Source organism: Callionymus lyra, chromosome 9 (assembly GCF_982586985.1).
Source record: "Callionymus lyra chromosome 9, fCalLyr1.hap1.1, whole genome shotgun sequence".
In the NCBI taxonomy this organism is placed as follows: domain Eukaryota; kingdom Metazoa; phylum Chordata; class Actinopteri; order Syngnathiformes; family Callionymidae; genus Callionymus; species Callionymus lyra.
This window is the reverse complement of record NC_141826.1, coordinates 3,452,155-3,476,925: the sequence shown is the minus strand read 5'-3', so window position 1 is coordinate 3,476,925 and position 24,771 is coordinate 3,452,155. Positions and strand designations below refer to the sequence as shown.

At 36.6% G+C, this 24,771-nt stretch overlaps 1 protein-coding gene across 2 annotated transcripts in view; it reads right to left on the bottom strand.

The window, feature by feature from the left end:
- Positions 1 to 24,771, bottom strand: part of il1rapl2 (interleukin 1 receptor accessory protein-like 2) — a 241,002-nt gene that overhangs the window by 42,014 nt on the left and 174,217 nt on the right. For both annotated transcript variants that reach the window (XM_087799600.1, XM_087799601.1), the window contains exon 7: positions 7,435 to 7,509. In XM_087799600.1, coding sequence (XP_087655726.1) covers positions 7,435 to 7,509 — 75 coding nt within the window. The remainder of the gene's footprint in view (positions 1 to 7,434; positions 7,510 to 24,771) is intronic.

Here is a 24,771-nt window from a genome sequence, read left to right as displayed (position 1 = left end):
AACCTCTTTTACCACACACTTTTGTTCCCTGGCCAAAAAACTGCAGAGTTCAGGTTGCTGTCACTACTCACATGCTGGGAGAAGCTCCAAATGAGCTTTTGCTAGTGGGCCATGCTGGTACCATTGTTTTGCCAGAAAAGCCCTAGGAAGTCAGATGAGGAACTATAAATAATGACGCTCCGGGGGCCTGCCTTTGTTGCTACGATGGGTCAGATTTGAGAGAGCCATGTGGCTGCCAGTAGAACTCAGCCTGAAGCATAATGATGACTTTTTTATTTAATGTTCAATGCCAAAGTCTAATTAAATATTGGCAATAATGCCCTTTTTTAATTTTATTTTGATATGTGCCAATTTTAACCATGAAACCTTCTAGTAAGTTTTGACCAGATATTGGAAATAAACTATCCGTTTTTTTTGACAATGAAGTGAAAAATGAATGTAATGAGGAATTAACGTTTGAAAGTTGTGGGTACAGGTGAACATAATTAAAAATATAATTAATTCATTATTAATTATATTTTTACAATAATCCCTGTTTCCTTCATTCAAAATTGAAAAAATACCATTGCCACATTTATTAATAATACTTGATGGACAATTATATAAAATATCCAATAACATTTATCAGTGATTTGTTGAAGAATAAGACCTAAAAATAAAACTTATTATCAATTAGATTATTTATCTCAGATTTGTTTAAGAAAAAGACTTAAAAAAACGACTGATTATCAATTAAAATAATGTAAAGAATGCTACATACACCTCCTTTTTAGTTTCTTACCAAAACTTCAGCGAGACACAAGAAGACCAAGGGATAGTTTATTGAGGTTTCAGTCACAAATTGGATGGAAATTGTACCTATGATGTTTGACCCAATAGATAGTTTTGGCACATTAAGTCAAAGAAAGATGTTTTTTCCCTTTAACAAATGCTGTAATGGCTTCCATGTACTGAAAAGACCCAGATGGAAAATGTAATGTATTAAAAGTGGGAAAATGCTTTGGCAAAAAATCCTCACCTATTAAAAACTGGTAATTTATTTTATAGATTTAAATTGATTCACCGGTGTGTTTCAATGAAAAACAAACGTGACATGGCCATTAAAAACAATTAAAAAAAAAGATCAAAATTCACAATCAGCATCATTTAACATTCTTTAGCTTAGGCTAATTTACACTCCCCTACATTTTTGTACCAAAGAATACGCTCATGACTTGTATATAGCAACATTTCATGATGCAGAAAAAGAGATGCTTATAAATAGCTAACAGATAATAAAAGTAAGTTTGTCGTTATACATTGGTTCTCCTTTTTTGCTTTGGCAGGTGTAACTCTAGATTTGTCTGGATAAACCAGGTCAGTGTCCTTGCTTGAGATATTCTTCCCTGATTTTTAAGTACAGAGCAAAAAAAAAAACCAATACATTTTTGCAAAGTATGAGCGTCTATACACTCTTGTCCTATTGACAGGTTATTTTTACTTTTATCGTTGCCCTGCCCTATAAAGCCAGAGAAACAGATGGTTGACGATTGCCGCAATACGAAACTATATCTTCCCAGAGACCCCCCCCCACACCTCTATTAGTTCTTCGGCGTGCACCGAGGTTTCCGGAACACAACTCAATTAGCATATTTATGAGTGTGAGATGACGAATGAAAGCGACAGACTGAACAAACTTGGGTTCTTGTGTCCTTTCACCTGTAATTGTTTCCTCCTTCATCTCATTGCAACGTATTTGCCTGTGAAAACATCCCTCGCTCTCCTGTCAATCAACAGCTGATGTTCGGGAAACACATCAAATGAGAGTTTTATGTGTAATTTCATAGTTGACTGAGGTGAATGAGAAAGGGTAGCATTTAAAAATATCATATTGATTGCGTTTAACATCAGGTCAGGAGATGGAGTCTTCTTGTATCACTCTGCCATAAATGGGCAACTCGTCTTGTTTTCTTTTGCTTATCCAGGTTGGGGTTACGGGTGCAGTAGCTTCAGTAGGGAGGCCCAGACTTTCCTCATCCAAGCTTTACTTTTTTTTCACCACCACTGATCAGTGCAGTGTCAGCATAACTGCAGATACCACCCCAATCCACCTGTGACTTGTCCATTCTTCCCTCACTCTTGAATAAGATCCCAAGATACTTAAACTCCTCCCAACCCGGAGAAAGCTCCCGACCTTGTTCTGAGGGAGAACTATAGACCAGATTTTGGTGGTGCTGATTCTCATCCCTGCTACTCAGTTGCAAACCTTTCCAGCGAGAGCTGAAGAAAGGGGTAACCTTTGGTCCTAGATAAGATGCAACAATAAATACATTGCTATCATCTTCTATAATTCACCAGCTGATCACAGGCCACTAGTGATGGGCTGATGAATCTTCATGAAGCAGAGTCATGTTGTTTAGAGGTCAGTAGGTGGCGCCACCTTTTTAAAATGATTTGATGTTTCACCAAAAAAGTTGTTAAAAACAAAGCCATCTAGTGGGCTCTGAAAATAATGAGACCATCAGTACTGGTCGCCTTCTTTACTTGTCTCTTTATTTTTGTATCTAGGAAATTAAGGGTTTCTAGGAAAAGTGAGAAATGGACAGATTCATCCCGAAAAGATGACATTTATATTATTGTTCACTGTTTATTTCTGCAAGGTTACTTTAGATATAAGCTGGAATAAGCATCTGTTTGATAAATAGCAGCAAATAAAAGTTGAATTCTCCTTAAAAAATTAAAACAGCAAGGGGTTTCACTCAGGGCTCAGATACCCTAAACTACCATATTCTCATATTATCTCAGTGATTCATTCCAGTAAGGTTTTGACTTGGGAAAGAACTGGCGAGTGATAGATTCAACATTTCCTGCCTATATTTTATCTTGCGCTGAAAAAGAAGACGGCGGGCCAGATGAAAATTGTGGCTCTCAACTGAGGGTAAAAGCAAGACCCATCACTATTTAAGATAGAGACAGCAGTGTGTGGGAGATAGACAAATGGAGGGGGAGTCTGATGGAAGCAGGCGTCTCGCAGGGACAGAAAAAGACAGACACAGAGAGATAAATACAATGAGAAGAGAAGACAGACAGAGGTGGAATAAGAAAGACAAGAGGGGAGGAAGAAGATGGTGATGGTGGGTCTGCTTATCTTCGCCTGCCTTTCACGGCAGCCCTGACACCTGATACTGGTGTGTTTGTGTGTGTGTGTGTGTATGAGCCTCTCTGAAGAAGAGAATTCTTTAATGGTGCTGATTGAAAGGCCATATCTTCAAAATCACTATCTAGCAGTCCTCTAAAGCACTAATACTATAATTGTGCCTTTCAATTGAAACCAGATAAAGGAATCTTAAGTTAAGTGTATCGAGGGATTAGGTAACAGCATAACAACACATCAGACAACAAGATTAACCAATTGTTTGACAAAATGTCTCCTCTTGTGCTTAAAGTTTATTTAATAGCAGCACAAGTCAGAAGTCATTCTCACCTAGAACTGTTCTGGGAAATCGTGATGAGAATGTACGAGAGGATGAATACAAGGTCAAAGAAGTTCAGGGTTGACTTTTTTATTACTTTTTTTAAATTATTATTATTTTGAATTTGTATTATGAATTACATTTCTATTGGTTGTAAATCAAAGACTAATTCAATAATCAGGTGAATAATTTTGTATTCACCTGATTTCAATTGTGTTGCTGTTTCAGAGTCTCATGCACACCTTTTGTATAAAATAGTTTTCATTAAATAATTGCTCATCAACAAACAACCTTTGCATGAACAAGTATTCAATTGTCAGGATAAAAAGGTTAAAAATAAACAGGCAGTCATGTTAAAAAAAAAAAAAAAATCTAAATTATAACAAAATCATAATTAAATAATAATATTATAATGAATAATATAAATAATACTTTTAAAACGATATGCAGTTCAGTCTTACATAAATGTAATAATGAAATCACAGAAAACAAGGTTTTACTTTCATGCAATTTACATCCTTAGCATGTTCAACCAAAATCATTCTAGTGTTTGTTTTAAGAGCAATTTTAAAATGCAAATTGAAAAGCATTTGATGATTTTATGACAAACTGAACCTTTGACTCTTAATGTGAATAAACATGAGTCAAAATATTGATAGTTCTTCTTCTGTTTGTTTTTTCGACTACATTAGTAATTTATCTTCAGATGATTCAAATTGTGTCCTAAAGCTATACATATTCTCAAGGCATTTTTTTTCTCTCTTAAACTCTTTATCCTGCATACAAATCCAAAACATATCCGATTAATCTTTTTTCCTTCATCCAAAATGTGAGGCATACTCACTCAAGAAAGTGACCTCCATATTAATGGGTATTGAGTATTTATTGCCAGTTTCCAAGCTGACATGTTACAAATCCTGCTTTCATTATCAGCATCATCAGATTCTCCCTCAGTTTTCCACAGTGTAGTAGGATGTAAGTCCTGCAGCATCACTGTCACAACATGGAGGCTAATGAATTACATTAATGACCCAAAGCGCTATGGTATAATGAGAAAGACAGAGAAGACGGAGGAAGGAAGCGGTGATACGAAGAGGAAGCGAACAAAGGAAAAAGAAGATGAGGAGGAATATGCGAGAAAATGGAGTGAGAGCAACAGAGCTGTGGTTGATGATGTAAATCTCCTTCAGGTTAAAACATGCTGGTAATTAAAAAAGTGTGCATATGTGTGTTGATTCTGTCGTGTTACCGAGGTTGCTGTTGTGTCCATTAAATGGTGCTGTACCTGCAATCATTTTTAATGCAATGTTTGTGTAAAAGTTGGACATCGCAAGTCCACCGATCCACCAACACAGTCACACTTAAAGTGATAGTTCACCCAAAATTCTCTCACTTCTACTGACTCTCATGACTAATGATGGGCTGATGAAACTTCATGAAGCAGTGTTATGTTTTTGAGAGGTCAGTAGGTGACGACATCTGTTTAAAAATGGTGTGATAGTTAAGAACAGACAAAAATGTGAATCCATTGTAACGTAGCAACTGGAGCTCAGTCGTCTTGTCTTCATCTTTGTCCATAATGACGCACTTAAAAACATATTTTAAGCTTGTTTGTAGCAGTAGCTTAAAGGCTAACATGCTACATGGACAGAAAACAATCACAAAATATCGAAGACAGAAGATGGGAAACATTCCCTATATCGTGAACTCTTACTTTAATGAAATCAACAGAATTCAGCTCAACCCGGCTTGTCATGGTTTCATTTTATTTAACTGTTGTAAAACTGAAGAAATGTGACATGTCTAGAACTAGGATTGACAGCTTATTATGTATGTGTACTTCCTGGTAGTCTCGGTCCGTTGTTTCTTTATATTTGTTTTTCTGTCGCTTGAGCTTAATATTTGTTTCAGTGAGCTTTCTGTTCCGCCTTTAATCACTCTTCTGTCTCTTTTCTGTTCCATCACTTCCACAAGCGTGCTCAGAAGCCGCTTGTTTTTTTTCACTTACTTGTATTCTCATTCTCTTTTCATTCCTGTGAGCGTCTCCCCTGCCACATGTTTCATGTTCTTTATAATTGTATTTCTCTGTATTATTTTGTCCTCGCTGTTCCAGTCACATGTATATGTTTCTTATCTGTGTTTTCATTGATACTCTGTGTTTCAGACTTCCTCCCTTTTGATACTTGCATCCTTCTCCCCCGGTTTGGCAGCTCCTCAGTGATACTCATTGTTTGTTTGTTTGTCTTTTTGTATTAATAAACTGATTAATTCCTCTATTGTTCCACTCCCTGCAACCCGCCGGCACTTGGTCTCCTCTTCAATGTGTTCAGTAAAGCTGATGTATCTATATTTAAATAACATTCCAAATAAATAGAGGAATACAATTAATAATTCGAAATCAGTATTTTTTTTTTTGACCTCATACTAGCAGCTATCACACCACTGACACTGGTGTCTACCTTGAAGTCTTCTCAAGCAAAGTTCCCACTCGAGAATAAAGTTTTTTTTTTTTCCAGATTTGGACTATCTATAAATCTTATTAAAACAGATAGCAGGTGGTAAATATATGAATTTACATTTTCTCATACCCAAACACACCACATTGCATATTCATCGCAGTGAAAGAACTATTAATCATGTGCTGTCTGGATATATCACTGTGTACATTTGTAAAAGTGAACACACAGGTTGGTGTGTGGTTTGGTCCACACAAGCGCCTGCGGCTGTTCCTAATAACACAATGGACAAACAGGGATAACAAGGCTGATCCCGCTGAGCGGAGACAATATGAGAAACTGTGTATCGACAGGCTCAACCATCTCACTAATTCAATGACTTATTGAATAGAGTGACGGGCGAATTAATTTGTGTGTAATATGACTGCGATAAAACCAACTTACTAGACTTAATTAAAACTGTAACAATGTCCAGATGTCAGTTGAACTTCAACCTAGTTTTTCAAATGTAATTGTCTTATTTGGACTGTCCCAGTGTTATCATTGTGCAAATAAGAACTGTGTTTTAAAGTATTAATATTCTATTATAAAAGTCTGTTCGTATTAAAAAAATTAAAAAGATTTTGTTTGTACGGTGAAACTCTAAAAATATTAATGTTCATCTTCATCTGAGATATGACTCGAAAAGGTACATTAAGGGGAACAGAGATGGAGCAGAAGGGGTGTGTCTGCTTGGGTGCTGGTGTGTGTGTGTGTGTGTGTGTGTGTGTGTGTGTGTGTGTGTGTGTGTGTGTGTGTGTGTGTGTGTGTGTGTGTGTGTGTGTGTGTGTGTGTGTGTGTGTGTGTGTGTGTGTGTGTGTGTGTGTGAGGGTGGGTGTGTGCTGGTGTGTGTGTGTGTGTGTGTGTTTAATGAATAGAATAAATAGTGGTCAATGAACTTCCAGATGGAGAGAGACAAAGTGGGACAACCACACATCTCTACAATGTCAACACATAGTTTTCCCTAAGTTAGAGAGACAATTTTCCCAAAGTGCTCCATGATTTAATGGCTCGGAAACACAACTATCACATTTCTAAGCCAGAGTTCTTTATATACACATGATAAAATACTAATTTATGTTCCTACTGTCTTGCACTTGCATCACAGCACGTTGGACGTTGCAGTAATGGGTTGGCACAGATTTGGACAAGGATAGCTTTAGGCAGATATTTCTTACTGATCTGCATTTTAAATCAAGTGTTGCAAAACAAATAATAAATATCCATGTAAATGTTAGAAAAGTCACTTTCAGAGCACTCTTGGCCATGAACTTTGAAAACTCTTCACACACTGAAGAAGCTCATAATAAACATTGAAATCATGCAATGAATAATATTCTTGTATTATTCCAATGACCTTTGAAGATATTTGACACTCTACCTTGTTGTGCCTCAGGGGGCGCTGACACATCGTGCTGATATACAACCTCATAGGTCAAAGCCCCAAAGCGTGATGAGAGCGATGCAGTAGAGGTTTAGCTGCTTACCTGGTGTGATTTCTATCACCGTGTCCTGTCTCTCCGGGGGATAAAGGACTTTGGGAGGCTGAGTGGTCTGCAGTGCTGAAAGAGAGAGGAGGAAGATTGAAGATGTGATCGAGTGCGAGTGTCTTTAAGGAGCAGGTTTAAGCTATGATGTGCACCCATTCATTCAGTCAGTCATCCTTCTGGGAGCTGCAGTCCCAGTACGGACAGCCACTTTTGAATTAAATGGATTTCATTGTAAATCATGGTGGCCGCAAGATTGAAAGATTCTACTACACGATGAACCGTTCCAGGATTATTGAAAATCCAAAGTTCAGTCTTACTTACATTGAAATATTTAACCAGAAAAATATGAAGGTATATAAGGAGCAAAACGGATTTGATGTCACAGAGGAAGGAAGATTTAAGACTTTAGTTTTCTCACCCCAAAAACTAGTTTATTGACTGTGATCCATATGCAAACACCATACACCACTAGTGGAACGTAATTGTAAAGCAAACAACACAATAACATCTTAAAGGGACAGTTCACCCAAAATTCAAACTTCTCTTATTTTCTACTCACCCTCATGTTGACAAAGGGTTGGAATATTTTACAGAGTAATCCGTTCCTCTATAGAATTATAGGTAAAAATGCATATACATTTGGACCGGAATTACTGTAGAATGTTGACTGGGATCTGGAGGCGCTGTCCGGTCTACGTCGCTTGTTATTCTTTAAATTTCTGGTTTAACTGGCTTAAAAACAATTTTCTTGTCAAGTCTTCAATATAAGATGGAAGTTACAGACGAGCACCACAAAGGTATATGGAGGTTTTTAAGTGTCTTTTTGGACGAACATAAAGACGAAGACAACTGAGTTCCAGCTACGTTAAAATGGACATGCATTTTTGTCTTTAACTCTAAAAAGGAACAGATTACTCTGAAAATAATCCCAACCCTTAGTCAACATGAGGGTGAGTAGAAAATGAGTGAAGTTTATAATTTGGGTGAACAATCACTTTTACTCAAGTTACAACCAAATTACAAATTTTCTAAGCAATAATTTATTCTTAGTTTGATTGCTTCTCTTGCACGTCAGGGTGTCATGTGTAATGTCTCGAGTTAGAAACAACTAATACATTTTGATACAATAGCCACTTGAAAGTTGTTTTATTTGGGTGATTAAATTGTGTTTGTAATTATAATGGAAAAGTCATTAACATTAACTTAAGATAACACACAAAAGTGCATTCAATGAAACAAAAACGGCACAATATTCAATTTAATGCAATCTGAAAAACTGTATTTAATTCAAATAAATACAAATTTATTCATCCCGAGATGGCAATTAAAGGACACACACAGCATGTGAAAACAAACAAAAAATATAATCTATATTTAAAGCGTCATTAAAAGTAGTATGCCATACTACTTATTTATTATTTATTATTATTTATACTACTATTTATTTATACTCCTACATTAAGAGTCTGCACTGGAGAAGATGGTAATAGTGTTGTGGGAGGTAGGAAGCAGGAGTTGAGGAGTTGGACAGCATTGGAAACAAAAGTTTCTCTTCTTCTCTATGTCCTGCAAGAGGGACAGTGAAGCCATCAATCATGACGGAGCCTTTCTTACACTGGGAAGAGAGCATGTGATGGATCCTGCATAGTCTCACCGGCTAGATTGATTGCTTCTCATGTGTATTTGTGTTTGTGTTCTACCTGGAATCTGCCACATGGTTATATTCTAAAAGGATTTCTTCAGTTTAATCCATGCACAGATTCCGACAGAAAACAGCTTATTTACATTTGTTAAACCCTCTGATGAACAGCATGAACTGTTGCCATAGCAACACATGTCAGAAAACTTGGTGAAGACTTTAACTGCTTTCTGTTTCTACTTTAAATCACTGTACAGTCAGTGTGCACGGCCATTGTTTTAAGCAGAGTCCAGATAATTATCAGAGAAACTGTCCTTCTACATTCCTGATAAGACTGACAGCCCCATCGGCATTAGGAAGGTGCAACAGATATAAGAATAATGAGACATACATGTCCTCTTTTCTCATCTTTTCACACCCACCAGCAGACAGGAGGGAAGTGAAACAGCTGTCACAGCCTTAGCAGACGCACTGAAGAGCTGGGAAGTAATTGCATCCAAAAAATGTATTTTCCCACAAGCCAAAATAGATCTTTGGCTTTACATTAAATCAGAAGTCACTGTTGCTGGGAGCACAAAAGAGAGTTTGAGTGCATGCTTTGAAAAAAAAATAAAATCACATTTATGTGGCAAGAGGCATCATATCCTTTTTTTTTTTATTATTATTAACTGCCAAAAACTTGCCAAAGCTAAGCCTCAACAAAGATATTTTATACAACGGAAATTAACCAGGATTGAGATGGCATCTCTAACTGGTGGATTACTCTATACAACAAGAATAGTTTATTAACTTTTTGCTCAAGAAAAATAAAAGTTTGGTCATCAAAAGTGTTGGTCATTAAACAAGCTAAAGACCTTGGCTAAACAGCTACATGATTTCTTGGAGAAAACGTCCGAGACTGATTATAAATGCATCTAATTTTTCCTCTTGTAGATAGAAGCTTACCTAGAGAAATGATCTCCTTATTTGTTGAGGAAAATTAGGAAGAATATTATCAAATAACAACAAGTAAATGCAGTACAACGACCTCAACAAACACTTGGATACTTTGCACATACACTACTTCTACTTTTCTTTCATAGAAGGTAGCCTGAATATTTTAGCATTGTCACCTGTTTCAAAAATGACAGTTATTTTACCCGGAGCTCTAAGTTCTAGTACGAATGAGTAATTCTGCAAGAATCTGAATGTAAGTGACATTGATTAAAAAATGTACAAAGGTGATTTAGGAATTACGTTTTCTTCAGAATTTTGGTATCTGACTAAATTTGACACGGTGCTTCAAAGAATGAGAATCGTTACCCACATGTTCAGTATATTAAATAACCGGGAATGACTCAATTAATTAAAGAAAAAACTCAACTGTATAATATATATCATGAAATCAAATCAATAAAATTCATCTTTGGTTGATACAATAGCAAATACCCAGCTTAGCAAAACATGTTGTCCTGTAAGGAGAGCATTGATACATTGATACATTGATTTAAGAATCCACTGATCAGTACTCTTTCAGTCCCAGAAATAGTGATGAAAGATAAGCCATCGCAGCTGTGTAGCACTACGACCCTCAATCAGTTGAGTATAGTTGGGGATGTGCTACACAGTTGAAGCTGTTCAGATTTAGGCATAACTCAAAGATGGAAAATGCAATAACAACCAAACAACCACACATAGTGCAACATGTGCTCCACCAGGGCCAAGGTGTGTGTGATATCTCTGCATCCCAGCAAGGTTGCTGAAAAATGTGGATAAAAATATGGTTCCATCCTTGCAGCTGATAGGACCAGTTCAAATCATCAAATCTCCTTCAAGAAACATCTCAACACATTTTTAATTGTGCAGGCTTTTCCTTGATTTTCTGAGACTCCTGTGTTGTTCTTGGTGTTGTCTTGACCTTTTAAGTATATATTTTAGTGGGTAATGTTTTGATTGTTCAAGCGCTTTTTGACCTTGGTCTGGAAAAGCGCTATACAAATATAAATGACTTACTTACTTACGATACGACCAGTGCCAGACTAAACTCTCAACTGCTTAGTACTTGAGAGTAAGTGGGTAATTACCATCGGCATGAATCATCAGCCCAGTAAAAAAGACATTGTTGGCATCATTCATGCCAGATGGTTCCGAGAAAACCATCAAAACTGATGATGTGTTGTGTTGTATTCATAGCCTCATCCACAAAGATGCCAAGAGTACTGTACATCTAACATAACTACACTCAATCATACAGGATTGTAAAACCTAGCCCTATGAAGTATGTGGAGCTTCATAATGCCCTCAATGATGGGTAGTCGAAATCTTGAACTCATCGGAGCTGAGAGAGCAAATTGCTAAATAATGCTGCAACATCTGGTCAAGCAAGTTTTGATAATTTCACATAACAAAATCCACATTTATTTGTTCATCTGTATCAACTGAAAAAGTATATACAAGCTTAAAAATATTGTGATGAAGTGTCCTGTTAGTGAGGTTTAACATTTCTCGTCTCTTATATGTGGAAAGGGTGATTTCTATCACTCTCTGGATGAAAATAATTGTATATTGTACAGCTTTGTTTTCCTGAACCAGGCTTAGACAATTGACTTATACATGAAAAACACTGGTCCATTAAATCTGAATTGTATTAACATGATTGTGTGTACAGCTTAGGTTTTGCATTCTTCTTCTTCTTAAGACAAGTCTGTTAATATGAATCCTAAAACTTAGTATTGTTTTGTAGTCCTCAAAATGTTAAGTTAATCAGATTGTGTGTTTTATTTTTTTTATATCTCATCATTTTGGCCTTGTTTTGGTTGCTGCAGTCAAAACACTATCTGGTGGATATGAACAATGCTTCATGAACCTTTATCAGCCCATAGCCAAATTTTAAAAGTATTTTCACGTTCTAAAAAAAAAAATGTTTTCAATTAGTCAAGGTGATTAAAATAAGTATAACAATAAAGAACAGGAAAAAAGCTAGTTTGAATCAGTTTAAATACATAGATACGTAGTTCAAATCATGAACTATGCATCTAGTCATCTCTATTAGGTTTCAGCTATGACAGATAATTATGAATTAATTAATTGATCCGCTCTGGCAGGTCATGGGTAAATGAGGCATCATGATACAGCTGATAAAGTATCATAAAACATGTCTACATTACCTAGTTTGAAAATCATAACTCGTTTCATTGAATAAGGATTTCAAAGCCAACGATTATTGGATAGACTTAGATTAGATTGACTTTATTAATCCCCATGGAGATCTCCTTCAGGAAATTACATAGGTCATTATAAAGCAGAGAGTGCCTTCTACTGGCCTTTTTAAAATGAACACTGTACCATATACATCATGAGCTGTTTCATGAGGCCTCATTTACCCATCGGTTGTTCTTTGTTGTGTATTAAATTTGGTTCACCACATTGTAAGATGCTCACGGTGCTCGCTGGTTTACTGAAGTAGCATTCACAAAGCCTATGATGGTCGGCAATATTTGGAACATTTTTGCTACAAAAAGAGCTGATTATCAGTGTGATTGCAATGCTGTGTCTTTAAGTGACACCTTCATTTATTTCGCTCCATGCTGTCCACTGCCAACATTTTTATACACTGTGAACACACGGGTCTTTCCTTCTCTCCCACTGTAGTCACAGTGAAGCCAAGTGCTATATACGCATTATCATATCCCTGTTTAATATGTCGCCATCTGTGGCATCTGAAGACTGCTTGTCACAAATGTTCTCCATCTTGTCTTATCCATCTTTTTTTTAAATAAAGAATGATATTACAGATATTATTACATATCAGTCTGATTTCAGGTGTGCGGATTTGGTAAAGATGTACAACAAAAGACTTCCACAAAGTATTGACTAATAAATATTTTTGCACACATTTGTTAGAAAAAAAAAAGTGTTTCCACATTATAAATGTGTGCCATGTTGTGTTAATATTTTGAGTAAAATTACATTCAAATCTACTTATTTTTATGCTTGTTTTGTGACAAAATAATGACTGAACCTGAGCTTTGTTATCTGTGGAAAGAAGAAAAATTGTGACTTATCTTTTGTGCCGCTTCAATTCTCCTTCACCATCAGAAAGAGATGAAACGGCTCCTTCTTAAGACATAGCTACGCTACGACATAAAAGTAAATGTCAGTTGCAACTACAGGTCTCTGGGGATGTCGCGGACCTGTGTGGGAGAGCAACACGAGGTGTGAAGCAGGTGTGTGAGAGATCGATGGTCTATAATGTGACCCTGGTGCAAGTGCTGAGGTGAGGAAAAAAGCTGAAACTAATGATGGTCCCCTCTTATCTCACTCACTCGCACACACACACACACACACATTGTAGATCATTATCAAAGATACCATCTGCTCCCAAGCAGGAGCACACTGGAGGGACACCAGAATGGAGGAAATGAACACCGTCCCTTAACTCCACACTTAGTCCTGGGAAATTAGGTCCATGAATTATAAATGAGCGGCGTTAAGGAGAAGGATTTCACTTCATGAACTTACTCTGAAAGTTGTATGACACGATGAATTCACTCAATGCTGTTTTCAAACAAGTTTAATCTGGTGAGCAGAAAAAAAAAATGTCTGTTTGAAATTGAGCTTTGAAAATTGATTCCAATTAGACGTGGAATGCAATTTATCCTGTTTATAAAATATAATTGGCCATCTTAAATTAGCAATAATTCTAGATCTATTCAATGACTTTCATTTTGGGAAAAGATTAAAGTAAATAAACAACAGAAAGTGTTTAGAAAAATAATTGTCATATGTTATTTAAATATTACAGAAATAAACCAAACTCATAAATGAACTAAATCTGTTTGTTTGTTTATTTATTTACATTTTTTATATTTTTTATATTTTTACTTAGTACACAGACAAAATTGTGATTAAAAGTATTAAACTGAGTGTTGGTTGCACTTTAAGATGGTGCTATATATTTTAAATTTGCATTTTTGGACTTAAATAAATATGTGATTGTTTTTAGTTTTGTTACAATTATTACCTGCTCAACCCATTATCCCCCGATTGTTCAGCAAAGTAAAACTAACAACCCTCTAGCTCTTAAATAGTCTTATGGTTGTTAAATATGAATATCTTGTTTTCAAGATGTACCTTTAGAATCATTTACTGTTAGATCTTTGTCCAGGTAATACAAAATAACAAACAAGTGTCAGAACAAGATCAAACGGGTGCATTTTATTGACACAAATTAAAGAAAACCAGCCACACAATGGAATTTTGATGGATAGAAAATTAAAATGTGACCATGAGGAAATTGTGAGAACTGAGGCCTGTAAGGAAACTGAAAAGATTTGACCACATAAGTCCTTAGTGTGCATGTGCATGTGCGTGCGCGCCTGACTGTGTGTGTATGCATGCGTGTGTGTGTGTGTGTGTGTGTGGACTATTACTGGAGCTAATTAGCTGCTTCAAATGAGCTGAGGGACTCTTACCTGCCACAGCACCCTGACATCATGGATGAGATCTCGCACTACACTTCTATGGTTTCATTAACTTTTCTGTAGGTTACATTACTCACTTGCTCTCCCAGACACAGAACCTAATGGATCAGAGACGCACCAATAATTCAACTCTGGTTAAACCTGCTTCTTATTAAAATGTCAACATCCCAATATATTCAAGAAGTTGTTACTCTTGCTGAAGCAAAGGCACAAAACTATCCCTTAATCCTGGTGAAACATCTGGTTTACACCCCCACGGATGCATTTATAGATCCACTTCAGCCGTCTCATTTCCAGGCTGGTACCTGAGCCCTTCACACTCTGTTGGTGGTTGGAACCAAGAGGTGTGACATAGCAGACACGAACTGTAAGTAATTATAGTAATAGTTCACCCGAAATGAAAATGTCACTCATGACATTTTTTAATCTAAATTAACCTTTTAAGTAACTTTCTGTGCTTGATTTTTAGGGTAGTCATATTCCTAATGCAGAGCTCTGATGCTGCTCTCAGCTCTGATGCATGATGCCACTCCTTAATGCCATCTGCCTTCCTGACCTCCAGACACCTGCGGAACATATACTTCGATGCAGGACATCAATGTGCTACTCTGATTTACACATGCCGATTCCATGTTTCCCACTGCTATTCAATTATGCTCCTCCTCAGTACAAGCTGGTTCTCCTTTTTATCCTCTTCTTCCTATGATCCAGCAGCATGCCTGTGTCGTGGTGCGAAGTCAACTCATTGAAAATCACGATCGAACATCACAACCACATGAAACACTTTATTGTACTCATCGCTGATTCGCCGAGGATTAGTAGTACCATATTTGTTCTGACTATTAGGAGCAATAATAAGGTGCAGTATCGATAAACACTATTTTCATACAAAAGGTTCATCAGATTGAAAGGCAGAAGAAGCGCAGTGTGGCTTCAAAGTGTAACAATGTAATGATAGTAACACTACGGAGCCCTGCAGAGTAATACTACAGATTATTGCAGAGTAACACTAAGGAGCTTCTAAGATGAATACTACAGAAACTTGCAGAGTAATAGTATGGTGTATCTAAGATTAATTCTACAGAACCTTGCAGAGTGATACTATGGAGTATCTAAGAGTAATACTACAGAGCCTTGCAGAGTTATACTATGGAGTCTAGAATAATACTACTGAGCCTTACACAGTAATAATACAGACCCTCAAAGTGATAAACTAGGGAGCCTCTAAGAGTAATACTATGGAGCCTTGCAGAGTAATACTATGGAGCCTCCCAGAGTAATACAGGGGAATCCTTAGAGTAATAATACAGTCTCACAGAGTAATACTACAGAGCCTCAAAGAGTAATTATACAGAGCCTTGCTGAGTAATACTAAAGAGCCTTGAAGAGTAATACTTGAGACCCCTTGCGGTGTGATGCTATAGAGCATAAAATAGTAGTACTAGGGAGCCTCTAAGAATAATACTAGGGAGCACCTAAGAGTATTACTATGGAGCCTCACAGGGTAGTATGACAGAGCTTTGAATAGGAATACTATAGAACCTTGCAAAGTAATACTATGGAGCATTGACAGTAATACTATGGAGCCCTTAAAGAACAATACTATGGATCCCCGAGTAAAAGTACGGCTACTTTTTAACAATTAGTCCTGTTAAAATCCTTTATTTTTCTGAAAAATTGACAGTGCACCTTATAGACAGGAAAATACAGTACCTGAATATGTCTCACTCTAATAAACTTCCCCTTACAACACACCATGCTCACCATTCACATACTACGGCAACCACAACACCCCCTAAAAAGGTAGTTAAGGAATTAAGATGTTTAAAAATCAACTTGTGTCTAGAAAAATGATATCTGAAGTTTATGGCAGGTCAAATATTATAACCTGCCCCTCAAGTAACGCTGACCTACAACTTTTTGTGGGAGAAAAGTTAAGGCCAAATTAAGCATTACAATGAAAAATGTTCCAGAGATTCCTGCTCTATGTGCGTAAAAGAGTATGCTCTCAGGAGATAAGTCCTCTAATAGCTTGTTCTTTCAGTCATTAGTCAAATTACTGTCACTCTCCGTGCCATGCTCCATCATTCATTCATTTTTCATCAGCCTGCATTAGCAGCGAGGGCAAATGAAGACTGTGAATGGATGATTGTGGTCATTCTCACTTGACCCACGCATACACCCTTTCAATAAGACAGCATTAGCGTAATGCATTCACGTCCCACCTTTATCATTAGCATGCACAGACAAACACACACCTTTTAGGTTGCATTATTACTAATTATCCTGAAAAGTCTCACTTTGGTAGTGTTTGTTCTTGCTTGTGCATTTTGCCAAATGATGACTTGGAATGAGACACACAAAAGTGTGATATGCCAGCAGACAAAGGCCTGTCTGTGATGAGTGTCCGGTGGTGATGGAAAAGTTGAATAGGAAAAGTGCATTGAAAGGGCAAGGAAGTAGGGGTCAGAAGGATCATCCTACCATTAGAAAGAAGGCAGGTATTTTATGGGAGCGACATAGAGGGATACGCTCACCCTGAGCCTTGACAGCCTTACAGGCCACCATAGACGACTTTGAGTATGAAATTGAGTATAATACTGTCTATGAAGAAATTCATAGACAACTTGAGTGGCAGGATGATCACTGCCAGACCCCAGAGTGGAAAAAAGGCAACGATTTGGAGTTCAGAAGGGAGTAATGGAGTCTTCCCGGTGATTTAGTTTGGCAATCCCTGGTTCACTGGACTGCACAAAGCTCTGACACAAATAGTTCCTTCCAATGTCCTCATCTTTCTCTCAACTTTAATATTTCAATGGAATCTCATTTACTTTTCCTGTTCCTTTCTTTGTGTCTTCAATCATATCAGTTATTGAATTCGACTATGTACAAATATACACATTATTATATGTGTTTCCTTGGATGATGGCTTTATCATAAAAGCTTCAGTGATGAAGGTGAAGGAGTCATCTCCATACACAAAGGAAGATGTAGCACCAAGGTTAACACAAACACATAAAAGATTACACACATGCGCTCTCACAAACAGTCTAATACAAACATCCTTTTCGGATTGATTCATTTTGTCCCCTGGCTCGGTATCTTGTTGCTGTGATGCATGAATGGTAATTATTCAAATCTTAACAAGCACCAAGAAACACCAGTTTGTCTTCTATACTCTCCCACTGAGATATACGTACACACAGACGGCTAGCAACACTCAATTATACAAATCAATTGCAGCGATAAGTGTATTGATCGTAATATAAATGCAGAATTGAGTGAATCAATACTTGCTGTTCACGTGCAGCCACAAGAACATGTGGTGAAGTCAGGGATGGATTTTGTTGGTTCATTGTTGCCTTTTACTTATGTTTGTGCTCAATTTTCAATGGTTATTATTTAATTTTTATTTAAAGGGAAACTTATGTGTTAATTTAAGTGTACCTTAAATTGAACTTGGACCTCTATTGTACTCATCAGTATGTGTTTGTTTGTACAAACATCTCTTTTGACTGAAATATTTACATTAGAAAAAAGACTTTTTTTTTCTGGAGATTAACTCTTGTTTACCATTTCCACACCCACTCTGATGTAATTGGTCAAACATCATAGGTAGTAACTTTAAAACTTTGTTATGATGAGGGACTTACTGCATCTTGGAGATGAGAACTTTGTAGGCATTTTGAGTGTTTCTACTTCCTTTCTTCTCTCCTCTCATACCTATATACCTCCCTCTTATGTTTGACTTCATTTTTCTTATATCTCTTCTTATGTTTCATTTAGGTTGATTTGAAGATAATGGTAATTTAATCTATTTAACCTCAGCCTTCTTCATCATGTGTGGAAGTAAAACCCCACGAGCACTCTCAGGAGATGCATGGCAGCCAACAATGGGTTGTGAAGTGTAATATTATGTATGTATAGAGTGCTATTGAGCTGGCTACTTTTCAAATTGTCTGCACTCTCAGCCCCCGAGGTCATTTTGTGAAGCGCAGTAAGGGACACACAAGTACTCAAATGCGTGCGCAAACATACACACAAACAAGCGCTGCTGCTGAGCCCATCTGTTATAAAGACACACAACCTATCTGTAGTTTGAGCTCCGTCCAGAGATTCTAGCTGTGTTGACTGCTGCTAATGTCTGAGCCCATATCCATTGAAATTATATGAATTTAGCCATTAGTATATTTTATTGGCTCTCATGAAATATTATTAACTTTAACTGACAAATGTATTTTTTAACACCATGACAATAAGTTTGAGAAACAATGTATTTGTGGGTGGTATAAATTATCTCTGTTAATTTCCACCCTTATCTCAGCTGTAATAAGGTTGATGCAGACATATTGCAGCTCAAGTTTCTTGGATTCTGGGGTCATTTTGACCCATCAAGCAATAATCTTTTGATTGTTGTTCAATGAAGCATCCTCAGATTGTTGCTCCTTATAAGTCATGTTTTTAAAAACAATCCAATTGCAATTTAAATAAAGCAGAAATACAAGTTAATAGCATGTACTTCATGTATGTAGTAAAATAAAGTTCATAATGTAAAAACAGTTACCCATAACTAGTGATGGTCTGATGTAGCTTCAAGAAGCAATGTCATGTTGTTTAAAGGTCAGTATGGGGCGCCATAAGTCTAAAAATCATGTGATGTTTCATTAGAACAGTTAATAAAGGAAAATAGTGCAGGAACCGACATCTGGTGGGCTCTGAAGATAATGACACTGCTTCATGAAGCTTCATCAGACCATCACTAGTATCTGACATTGTTAGTGCAATTAATTTATTTCAACAGAGGCACTTAACCTGCACTTGTATTAAAGTCAGTTATGACAACTGAAGTCCCTGGGCATGAGACAGAAGCAATGCTTCTTAAGAACAAACCAAACATTCACAAAATATTTGAAGTTTTAGTGTGAATGGTGAAAGACTCAATTATATATATACTCAAGTGTCGCTGGCAAATCAATCTTGAACTAACTGTTCCAGCCTTTTGGGATGGCCTCCGTGTCCGTACTCACAAATTGGATAATGACAAAGTTTAATCAATTCAGCAAGAAAATAAAATTGTTATAAAACACTGCCTATTGGTTTCCCTCCAACAGCACACAAGTGAACATTTCTTCACTGAGTCGCATTGTCATTCCTCCTGAATTGCGGGTTGCTTGAATAGCTTAGCGGAGAAGACATGGATATGTTTGTGATCTAAAAGCCAAATAGTTCAGTTGGTGTGATATTATTCACTCGGTTAGGTAAGCTCCTCCTCATCCATATTCAATCTGCGAAATTGCTATGAGGGTTATCAACCCTGCTTATGGAAGCATTGAAAGCACAATTGCATGACCACCACTGAAGATCAAACTACATCCAAAAGAAGACATTGGTCCGGAATCACAATATTCACATACAGCATATGCAGGGCACCTTTGAGAATCTGAATGTTTTCAATGGTTTGAACAGCTTTGCTGTCTCTGTTGGGAAAGCTTGGTTATGAAACAAATCAAAGTTTAAAGTTAGCTAAAGTATCACCCTGTCTTCAGTTTTAGGGGGCAAACTAACTGGGATTTTTTGGGGCGCGATTTCACTTGAAGACTGAAGATATTTAAACTGATGATGATGATGATTTATTTCATTTTTAATTCATAATAATGCCTGGTTCTAATGGTAAGAAGAAAAATAGCATTAGAGTTCAATTTAAGAGCTGATAACTTGACATTTTCCATGGTTCAAGTAACCACCACCACAACCATATAAAGTAAATATAGTCATTTGTTTAATCATTGTTTGTCTTTACTCCCCCAGAGACGTTTAAAGGGCTGGCTCGTTGTTCTAAAACATTAAGATTAAACTTTGAAAATGAGGGTGCAGTTCCCTTAATTGTAAAGAGATTTATTTATTTACTTTTGAATTATTCAGCTGTTGTAAAAAAAAAGAGTTATAATTTGTTTATATCCATTCAATCTTAAAACTGCAAGCAGCAATATAGAGGACGATTAATTATGCTGTGGAAATTACATTTTAGTTTAACACTAAACAATTCAAAAGTCATAAAAGTTGAATGTGAATATATGCATTATTTATGTCACGTTAAAAACCTGACAGGTTGTTTCAGGTCACGGCTTGTGATGGTTTTATCAGAATTCTGAATGAATGTCTCCACATAGTCTCCATTTACATTAATTAAAAAGAAAATGCTGAGTCTGCCGACAACATGCAGATTAGCTTCAATTAAACTCAGTGGCCTCAAAAATTGGAATAACCTCGGCAGGACCTGAAACCTGCTGCTGGTAACAGTAAGGCGAAGGTGAAATTACAAATGCTGGAAAAATAAAACAATTGGACAACACAAAAAAAAGAACAACATAATGTTATCTTCTTTAAAGAAATGTATATAATTGTATAGATGAAGACTTTAAATCTTAAATCGTGTGTGTCTTTTGTTTAAAGTACTTGACAAGAAATGAAACAAGTAATAAATGAAAAAAACATGAATATATTTATATTTTCAGATCTATTTTTGGTTGAAGTAAATGGACATATGCTATGTGAGAAACACAATCAAATTATAAAATAAATAAATAAAATAAACATAATTTTAGACAACAGCATTATTTATTTTATTTTAGAGATTTTTGGTTTTGCAAGGACACCCTATAGTAGACGTGTCCAAAATACGATCCAGGAGTCATTTGTGGCCTTTAAGTAGCTATAATGCGGTTATAAAGTGAATTATTGAACCAGAAAATGTAAAAAATACACATTCTTTTTTACAATTTCTAATGTACATTTTTTTTTTAATATTATAGAAGCTGAGTCAAATGAAAAATACACAAAGTAATTGCTATTTCCTTAATACTTAAACCTTTTCCTGTGTGTCTGTAAAAAAGGTATCCATGTTGATCATGTCGAAGACATAAGAGCTTTTTGGACCCCGTTCTTTTTCAGATCATTAAATGTGTCCCTCTCCTGGATACCCCTGTTCTAAATGGTGTTTTGATAATATGCTATCATCTTTAAGATAATATAAAGCTAATAGAAGTTAAACATTTTCTTGCATACTGGGTATTAATTAGTAGTTCACTATAGGATGGCTTATTCACAAATATGTTTAACAACTCCAGTCAACATGATCTCTGCAAATACCTGGTTACTAGCTGTGGGTATGTTAATGTTATTAACTCGTGCTTTAAAGCACTTTCAGAATTGAATTTTAATTCTGTCAGAGATTATATTGGTGTGCATTCAATGACTAATGATTGATACTTCATTATTAGTAAGTAAGTAAGTAAGTAATTTATATTTATAGAGCCCTTTTCCAGACCAGGGTCACAAAGGGCCTAAACAATCAAAACAAAACTCAATAAAAGACATACTTTAAAGGTCAAGATAACACCGAGAACAACACAGGAGTTCCAGAAAATCAAGGAAAAGCCTGAACAAATAAAAATGTCTTAAGATGTTTCTTGAAGGAGGCAGTAGATCCATCAAGCGCAAAGAGAAGATCGTTCCAAAGCTTAGGAGCAACAGCCTGGAAGGATTTCTCTCCTCTGGTCCTGAACCGTGTGCGAGGAACCATCAGTAGATTCTGATCCACAGACCTCAGAGCCCGAGCTGGGGTGTAAGGCTGGATCAGATCAGTGATGTAAGGAGGAGCTTGACCATGAATAGCTCTGAAAGTAAGAACCAGAATTTTAAAGTTGATCCTGAAAGAAACTGGCAGCCAGTGAAGATTTTTAAGGATCCCAGGTTTCTCAGGCTCAGTTTGACAGACTGACCTAAGTCACCCAAGTACTGACTCAACCCTTGAACCTTGTCATCAGGAGCAATCACCAAAGTTTCAGTTTTGTCCACATTTAGCTGCAAAGTGTTTTCACTCAGCCATTGTTTAATTTCTAGCAAAAAATTGGCTAAACTGATATTAGAAACAATCTGAAAGTTAAGAAAATGTTTTAAAAGGTTAAATATCTGTTTATAGTATTAATAGAGAACACAGGGTGATATATTTAATTTCAATCTGTACATCAGACTTCCTGGCGTGTGTAGGGTGTGGTCATTTGACCAGCACATGAACACAAATGGGATTCCAAATAGGAACAAAAAGCAAACCTGCTCAAACCGGCTGTTGCATAACCCCCAGGTTGCGTATGTCTCTTCTTCATAGGAACATCCATCTGCGTGCTCACGTTAGTGTGTCAAACAAAGTTTGCTTCCTGGCAAAGAAGGTCTGTCAAACTTTGCCATGGCTTCATTATTCATTGGCAATAGATCAGTCTTTGGAGCTTCTGGGCCCTGACCAGCTCCTCTCTTGTCTTTAGAGACAAGCCAGACCACGCCGGGCTGTGACAAGGGTCTGACGAAGCCAATGGTGACTTCATTGGTGAAGGCTCTCTGGTTAGTGTATTGGTTAGTTACACTCAAAACTATTCATTCAAACAACAAGTTAAGACACATCACTTTTTATTCTCAGAATCTTAAATGAAAGCTTTCTGGTATGGTTTGAGAAATTCCAAAATTTGTAATGCTTAATATATGGTCAACTGTTTTCATACACTTATATTTGTATCTGTTAAAGCAATCTGACAAGGCCCATAAAGTGATGTTGACAATGGAGGTTTAACTGTAAAATAATATATTTTAGCAATTCTTATATTTTCATGACTCGTAAGGTCAGGAATTGACGCCCACATTGATAATGCATCATACACCTTTTTATGATATGCTTTTAACTGTGTACAACCTTCATTATAAACTCTTGTAAATAACACTAGGGCTTTGAAGCAATAATAATTAAACATTATAGATTTTTTTTAAATTGCTTATTATGTTGCTTATTAGTCCTTTGTTAGGGGCACCATGATGGTGACCCCTTCTTTGAATGGTCATCTGGCGATGAAACGGCTGAGATATATGTATACTATATATTTATAGTGGTGTCAACTACATTTTCCTTTTCTTGATTTCTTTTTTTTCCCATGGTTGTTCACACTTAAATACATCAGATCATCAAACACATTTAAATATTAGTCAAAGACTTCAAAATTAAACACTAAATGCATTTATTTTAATGGTTATGTTCCATGTTGGTCTTAGGACAAAATGATCACTGTCTTTTAGATAAAAATGGTTTAAATGTGTAGGTTTTTTATTACAGTGATATTGAAAAGTGCATTATGTAATTTGTTATACATATTAATATACAACTAGAATAAAAGTTGAATTTAATATTCTTACTGTTACTATACTAGTCCAAAATGAATTCCATGAAATAGACAAGTAAACCACAATTAAAAAAACAACTCATGATAATAATGTAATAAAGTCAAAAGCTGTATAGTACCTGGTGTCTGACTTACATAATTTTTTAACTCATCACACTGATAACATATTAACAATTCTGCCTCATCCGACTGTAAATACAAGATTGAAGATTGAAGAGTTTATAAATGAGGCTAGGAAACATATGGTAAACACACCTGTCTGTTTGGCTAACGTACTGAGAGTGAAATGAGAGCCAGGATGTGGCTCACGTTCTCATCAAGATACTACTGTGTGACCTGTGATTCATACTATCACTAGTTATGGCAGCAGACATGTTTCATGTTTGATGATTGCCTTATGAATGGTAACACGTCACACTTAATAGTATTTTCAGGTGTGTTTTGGGGCAGCATGTGAATCACTTTGCCAACAGTGTGTGTGTGTGTGTGTGTGTGTGTGTGTGTGTGTGTGTGTGTGTGTGTGTGTGTGTGTGTGTGTGTGCACCACTGAGCTGCCACAGAAGTATCAAATTGAAGCACAAGTGCCAAACCGAGCATATTGTCGATTATGAGTGTGTGTGTGCGTCTTTGGCAAACAATGACAACCCTTGGGACAGAGAGTGAGTGGACACACAAACACACCGTTTATCTGGAGCCCATTAGTTGTCAGCTTTATGAGCCTAACAACAGACGATGATCATTGTTAACGCCTCTTGACAGGTCCAGATTTCTTCTGCTTCTGTCATGATACAACTTCTGCTCACAGTTGACTGCTGACTAGTTTGACATTGGTCTACGAGATTAAGGACCTTGCGAGCAGAGGTGGTAACTGAGTGAGTCCTGGAAGTTTAAACTCAATACAGGAACCATCAAGATGAAAAACGACATAATCTGTGCCCCATCATCTCCTCCAAACACCTAAATGCTAGAGACGTTTATAAACCGAGGACTGGGGTTTTATATAGAGATT